General features: G+C 32.7%; 1 protein-coding gene across 1 annotated transcript in view; it reads left to right on the top strand.

Annotated features, from left to right (window-relative positions):
* The first annotated feature begins 3149 nt into the window (after nucleotides 1-3149).
* The window catches only part of LOC137648385 (serine-rich adhesin for platelets-like), a 21424-nt gene continuing 16958 nt past the window's right edge, over nucleotides 3150-7615 (top strand). Inside the window, exon 1 of the mRNA XM_068381313.1 lies at nucleotides 3150-3271. Within this exon, the coding sequence (XP_068237414.1) occupies nucleotides 3188-3271 (84 nt within the window). The 5' untranslated portion in view covers nucleotides 3150-3187. The remainder of the gene's footprint in view (nucleotides 3272-7615) is intronic.

The raw sequence follows: 7615 nt of genomic DNA, 5'->3' as shown, positions 1-7615 counted from the left end.
ATTCATCATGGGCCTAAAGCCTATCTATAACAACATAGGTCTATTATCTAGATCTAGGCTCACAGTCACTATCCATAGCTATAGGGACCATTATGATCATAGGCCGACATCTATCTACATAACGCTTAGAATTTATCATAAATCAATTATAATACCGTAGGCAGCTAGGCCTACATCACATGCACTAATATTAGCAAGAAAAATTATATCGATGTTGTGATCTATGCTGTGTAAGTTAAACCAATGACCAAAAATTAGCCCTAGGCCTACCTGGTAAATGGTAAGTGATGAATGAATCACGAATTGGGTGGAATCATATACACGATCTACGATTCTACGGTCTGTCTACCCGGGAATGTTGAAGACTTGAATTAATTATTAGTAGCCTCACTCTCGAGTCTCAACTTGTAGATGTGTAGGGGAATGTGCAGTATGTCTGTGTTCTAAGATTTCCCCTCCCGGTCTGACTCACCAAAGAAAAGAAGTGAAACACTAACTTTACTTTTAGTAAGACGGAGTAGACCAGCGGTTCCCAATTACTTTTGTCCATTACCCCACTTTTTCCAAAATCCTGGCTAGCAGCAAGCTCGTTACCCCCGCAACATATTTATTATTTTGAACATGATTAATGTAAAACAAACTTTTGGTTGGTTTTGAACCTTCCATTTTTTTTTTTCAATTATTATTGAAACAAATATATCAAGTAGTACTACTAATTTTATTGAAAATAAAGATAAGAAATGCATACATATAACAACGCTGAAATAAATGGAGAGAATATATAATTAAAATAATGTTTATCAAAGGGAAAAATGACAAATAAAATAATTTCATGTAAATAATCACCCCAGTTGAAAATTAGTACGAAAAATATATGTATGTACTCATAAAAAAATTTCAGTATTGTGAAAAATACCCACTTAGGTTTGAGATAATTTCAGTAATGCTAGGAGAGAGTTTGTAAGGGCACAATTGATGTCATTCTCTGGGTTCAATCTATTTCCCCACTTGCTTCGGATGATCAAAGAGCTAAAATGCCGGCCTCACACATGTAAGTTGAACCAAGTGGTAAAAGCATTTGCTCTGCCTCTAAACGTGCCAGATGGAACTCTTTGTTGTGTTTAATCCAAAATGTAGATAATTTCTTGTAGTTAAATTCATTGTATATAAGGTTGCTTGCTTTTACGTCAAGTATTTCTTCGAGACCATTTGTTTTTTTCTGACAGATGTTCAGTGTTACAAGTGAATGGATTCTGAATAGAAGCATTCCTGGGAAATATTCTTCCATCCTCAGACGCAGGCTATCTGAATGCGCACTCATTATACTCCCCATATCACTCTAGTGTACATCTTCCAAAAACTCTCCCAACTAAGTAAATGCAGCTATTCTGCCAGTTTTTAATTTTGAGTCCCAAAACTCCAGTTTGCTACGAAATGCTTTATTTTTTCTTTTTCATTCAATAAAATAGCATATTCGTCTGGCACTTGCATTGATGTGTTCATGGCATTTATATGCAAAAATATGTCCCTATCGTCCAAAAATATTTCAATCTCAGTTTTGATCTGAAATACTCATTCGAGAACATTTCCTCGGGACAGTCATCTGGTTGGAGCATAATACAACAGACAATGATGTTCAGAATCAATCTCCCTACTCAAAGAACTAGACAGTCTTGAGTTTAAAGTACTTGACTAAATGTAACTAACTATTCTCATGCCGTCGCACATCTCCTCCGAATCAAGTTGCAAAGACATTATTGCCATTGTTTGACGATGGATAATACAGTGTGTTGCAATAACCGAAGGATTTTCCTTTTCCACATGCTGCAAAAAGCCTTAGTTAACACCTAGCATAGATGGCGCCCCATCTATTGTGACTCCAATGCAGTTTTGCCTATCTAGTTACACATCTGGTTCATTAAAAAAAGCATTAACTTTTCTGAATATATCTACACCCTTTTTTGTTTCATCCAATTGAATGGCGAAGATACCACTGTGTTTTACCTGTGAAATTAATTGATACTTGATATCAGTTTACAGTTTATCTATCGTGCGCTTAATTGTGTTGTTAGATAGTGGTACCAATTTCAGTCTGTCACCTTGATTAGGTCCACACATGATTTCATCCATTCTTACTGTTATCCCAAAACTCCTCTGAGGTGACAACTAATTGCCGGCTAGAGAATACTGGACGTTCCCTAATATTTAAATGTTTAACCTTTTTAATGACAATAATACACACCCATATATATATCTATCTATTATATATATATATATATATATATATATATATATATATATATATATATATATATATATATATATATACATACATATTACAGCACCTGTCAAAGTAAAAACTGCGAAATTACCTCCAATGGGGTAATTTACCCCTATTTGGGAATCGCTGGAGTAGACGGTAACTTGTATAATACACGTTGCTCGATGTGGATTGCAGCATAAAAAAATAAACAAATAAAAAAAACCGTAAAAATGTGCGCGCGGAGAGAGAGAGAGAGAGAGAGAGAGAGAGAGAGAGAGAGAGAGAGAGATTCTGCGTGGCCCATACGCTTAAGGCATGATGTAATCTCGATAATATCATAAGACTTCGTAATTTTTTTATAGTAAGCATATCATAATTCATTCTAAAATATCATTATTATTACTATTATTATTATTAGATTATTAAAAGTAAATAATTCTCTTTTTAATGTATTTGTATGTGGCATAAAACTGCGTGCGTTATTCTTTAGAAAAATATTTTATTTCAGTTGAACTGTTTATGGAACTATGAAAAAAAGTCATTATAGTTTTCTGTATATATTTCTTTATTGTAATATATATATATATATATATATATATATATATATATATATATATATATATATATATATATATATATATATATATATATATATATGCCTAATTAAGGACGAGCCGGCCCTAAGTTAGTTACACGGGCGAGGATGATTTTAATAACTCACTCACGTAGTCTAGTCCAAGGTATATAGAGTGACCTTGGTCTAGTCTAAACTAGTCCGCCTGCGCCGGCCGACCTATTATCTATGTCTGGAGCACAAAACACTTGTGCATGTTAGTAGCACCTGAAAATGTATTGTGGGCGTTTGGAATAAATGAACAAAGGAAAATGACCCTGAAGTCACGGGCCCTGTTTGTATATAAAAGGATGCTTGATTGTGTCCGGTTTCATACACAAAGCAAACTAGTGAAAACCAACGTATCTACCAGGATCCAGAGACCGCTGCATACTGTGAGTAAATATTTATTATTATTATTATTATTATTATTATTATTATTATTATTATTATTATACACGAAAATATTTAAAGAACTTTTCATGTGGGGAATTGTGAACAATAGGTTTCATCCGAGTCTGTGTCACTGATATGCGTAATATTTGAATCGATGTGTTCATCGCTATCTGACGACATAAATACGCACTGTTCATCGTCGTCATTATTAACATTTTGAGGCTGGGTATCATATTATAACACTATTGTCTCGCTCATTCTCGCTGTTTTCTTACTCATCATCAGCTTCGTCTGAAGATGAGTCTGAGGTTCATCCCATCCCATCATTTAGATGTAAAATACAAAGTTAGTGGGTGCCACCGTTCTAATACCCGGACTAAGGCAGAGTGAAATGAAAGCCAACGGGTTTGAGCAACATGCAGTATTTTGTGTGGTTCAGTGTCACAAAATACTTGAAATTCAGTAAACTCACTTTTCCTTTTGGCACTGTGTGATAAATAGCTATAGATCCCCTGCAGTAAGTCCTCACAGCTTCGAGACAGGCAGGCAGAGTTTTTTTGCCGGAATGGTATATGCATACAAGGGACCTAATAATGAGACAATCACAAACAAGGAAGCAATTAAAGACCTTGGTGTAATGTTAAATAGGAATATGTTATGCAATGACCAAATAGCAACACTGTTGGCTAAATGTAAAGCAAAAATGGGAATGTTATTCAGACACTTTAAAACAAGAAAAGCTGAACACATGATTATGCTTTACAAAACTTATGTAAGTAGTACACTCGAGTAGTGCAATGTGATATGGTACCCACACTACCAAAAGGATATCGCGCAAATAGAGAGTGTACAAAGGTCCTATACTGCTAGAATAGAAGTAGTTAAGGACCTTGACTACTGGGAAAGACTGCAATTTTTAAAACTATACAGTCTAGAAAGGAGAAGAGAACGCTACATGATCATACAAGCATGGAAGCAAATAGAAGGAATTACTGAAAACATCATGGAGCTAAAAATATCAGAAAGAGCAAGCCGAGGTAGATTAATAATGCCAAAAAATATACCAGGTAAACTAAGGAAGGCGCACAGGACATTAATCCACTACGCACCAGCATCGATAATGCAGCGACTATTTAATGTGCTGCCAGCTCATCTAAGAAACATATCAGGAGTGAGCGTAGATGTGTTTAAGAATAAGCTCGATAAATACCTAAGATGCATCCCAGACCACCCCAGACTGGAAGATGCAAAATACACCGGAAGATACATTAGCAACTCTCTGGTGGATATACGAGGTGCCTCACACTGAGGGACCTGGGGGAACCCAAACAAAAAATAAGGCAATAAGGTAAGGTAAGGCTCTCTCTCTCTCTCACCCATATTATATCTACATATATATATATATATATATATATAGGCCTATATATATATATATATATATATATATATATATATATATATATATATATATATATATATATATAGGCCTATATATATATATATATTCAAATAATCACATATTAACGCATTGACTGTCTATCTGTAGTTACACATACATAAATATACATACATACATGAAAATTATATATATAAATATATATATATATATATAATGTGTGTATATATATGTCTATATATATATATATATATATATATATATATATATATATATATATATATAAATCAGTCACCAAGCAATACAATATAGATATATTCTAATTAAAATGAGAAATACCAATCCACAACCTGGCAAAACCATGTTAGGCAGCCTTTGCTTTCATGAGGACACGCGTTATATCTGCTAATCCCATTAATCGAATTTTAATGAAAATTCCTAATTCCAGAACAAATTCCTAATTCAAGAATAAATTCTTAATTCCAGAACAAATTCCAATTTCCAAACAAATACCTAATTCAAGAATAAATTCTTAATTCCAGAACAAATTCCAATTTCCAAACAAATACCTAATTCAAGAATAAATTCTTAATTCCAGAACAAATTCCAATTTCCAAACAAATTCCAATTTCCAAACAAATACCTAATTCAAGAATAAATTCTTAATTCTAGAACAAATTCCTAATTCCAGAATAAATTCTTAATTTCAGAATAAATTCTTAATTCAAGAACAAATTCCTAATTCCAGAAGAAATTCTTAATTTCAGAATAAATTCTTAATTCCAGAACAAATTCCTAATTCCAGAACAAATTCTCAATTTCAGAATAAATTCTTAATTCCAGAACAAATTCCTAATTCCAGAACAAATTCTTAATTTCAGAATAAATTCTATTCCAGAGCAAATTCCTAATTCCAGAACAAATTCTTAATTTAAAAATGAATTCTTAATTCCAGAACAAATTCCTAATTCCAGAACAAATTCCTAATTCAATAATAAATTCCTAATTCCAGAACAAATTCTTATTTCCGAACAAATACCTAATTCAAGAATAAATTCTTAATTCCAGAACAAATTCCTAATTCCATAGCAAATTCCTAATTCCATAGCAAATTCCTAATTCCATAGCAAATTCCTAATTCAAGAATAAACAAATTCCCAAGTCCAGAACAAATACCTAATTCAAGAACAAATTCATAATTTCAGAACAAATTCATAATTCCAGAACAAACAAATTCCTAATTCCCGAACAAATTCTTAATTCCAGAACAAATCCCTAATTCCAGGAACAAAGAAATTCCTTATTCCAGAATAAAATTCCCATTTCCATAACCTATTCCTAATTCCAGAACAAATTTCTGATTGCAGAACAAATTCCTAATTCCAAAACAAATAAATTCCTAATTTCAGAGCATTTCTAATTAAAGAACAAATTCTTAATTCCAGAACAAATTCCTATTTCCAAACAAACAAATACCTAATTCCAGAACTAATTCCTAATTGCAGAACAAATTCCAAATTCCAGAAAAAATAAATTCCTTATTCTAGAACAAAGAAATTCCTAATTCCGGAACAAATTCCTCATTCCAGAACAAACAAATTCCTAATGCCAGAACAAATTCCTAATGCCAAAACAAAGAAATTGCTAATTCTAGAACAAATTCCTAATTCCAGAACAATCAAATTCCTAATTGCAGAACCAATTCCTTATTCCAGAACAAACAAATTCCAAATTCCAGAACAAACAAATTCCAAATTCCAGAACAAACGAATTCCTAATTCCAAAACAAAGAACTTCCTAATTTCAGAACAAAGAAATTCCTAATTCCAGAACAAATTCCTAATTCCAGAACAAATTCCTAATTTCAGAACAAATAAATTCCTAATTCAAGAGCAAATTCCTAATTCCAGAACAAAGAAAAACCTAATTCCAGAACAAATTCCTAATTTCAGAAAAAAGATATTCCTATTTCCAGAACAAATTCCTAATGCCAGAGCAAATTCCTAATTCCAGAAAAATCAAATTCCTAGTTCCAGAACAAAGAAATTCCTAATTCCAGAACAAAATCTTAACGCCAGAACAAAGACATTCCTAATTCCACAACAAATTCCCAATTCCAGAACAAACAAATGATTAATTCCAGAACAAAGAAATTCCTAATTCCAGAACAAATTCCTAATTCTAGAACAAATTCCAGAAAACATTCCTAATCCCAGAACAAACTAATTACTAATTCCAGAACAAACAAATTCCTAAAAAAGAAAAATTATTTCAGAACAAATTCCTAATTCCAGAACAAATTCGAACTAAAACGAAAACAATGATGAAATGAAACTGAAAAGAAAAAAAACTCCTGAAATGTATAAAGTTTGAATAACCTTAGACTGAGCTTTCCAGTATTCCCGGGAGAAACTGTCACCCACTCGTCACTGTCATTAGATTCATCAGAGCAAAATGTTTGGGTTAATTCATCTCATTGTGAAAGTTTATATTATGTTAAATAGCGCTATTTAAAACACACACAAAATAAACAAGGTTGAATACCTGCGAGAGAAGGTTTAATTTTTAATTCATATCAAAAGTAAATTGGCATTTCTAACATTATTTGATATACTTTGCTTCATACCATGTTGTTGTTGTGTTGTTTTAAATGTTTAAAGGCATCTCATGAATGGCAGAGACACGGGATAGTGACATTGCCCTATCCAGCAGGACAATGTCCTTTTACTATAAATACGCCGAATAGTCTGGCCTATTCTTTACAGATTCTCCTCTGTCCTCATACACCTGATAACACTGATAATACCAAACAATTCATCTTCACCCAAGGGGTTAACTACTGCACTGTAATTGTTCAGTGGCTACTTTCCTCTTGGTAAGGGTAGAAGAGACTCCTTAGCTATGATAAGCAGCTCTTCTGGGAGGACACTAAAATCAAACCATTGTT

Source organism: Palaemon carinicauda, chromosome 10 (genome assembly GCF_036898095.1).
Source record: "Palaemon carinicauda isolate YSFRI2023 chromosome 10, ASM3689809v2, whole genome shotgun sequence".
In the NCBI taxonomy this organism is placed as follows: Eukaryota; Metazoa; Arthropoda; class Malacostraca; order Decapoda; family Palaemonidae; genus Palaemon; species Palaemon carinicauda.
The sequence above is the reverse complement of the archived record's forward strand: the minus strand, read 5'-3'. Positions and strand labels throughout refer to the sequence as shown.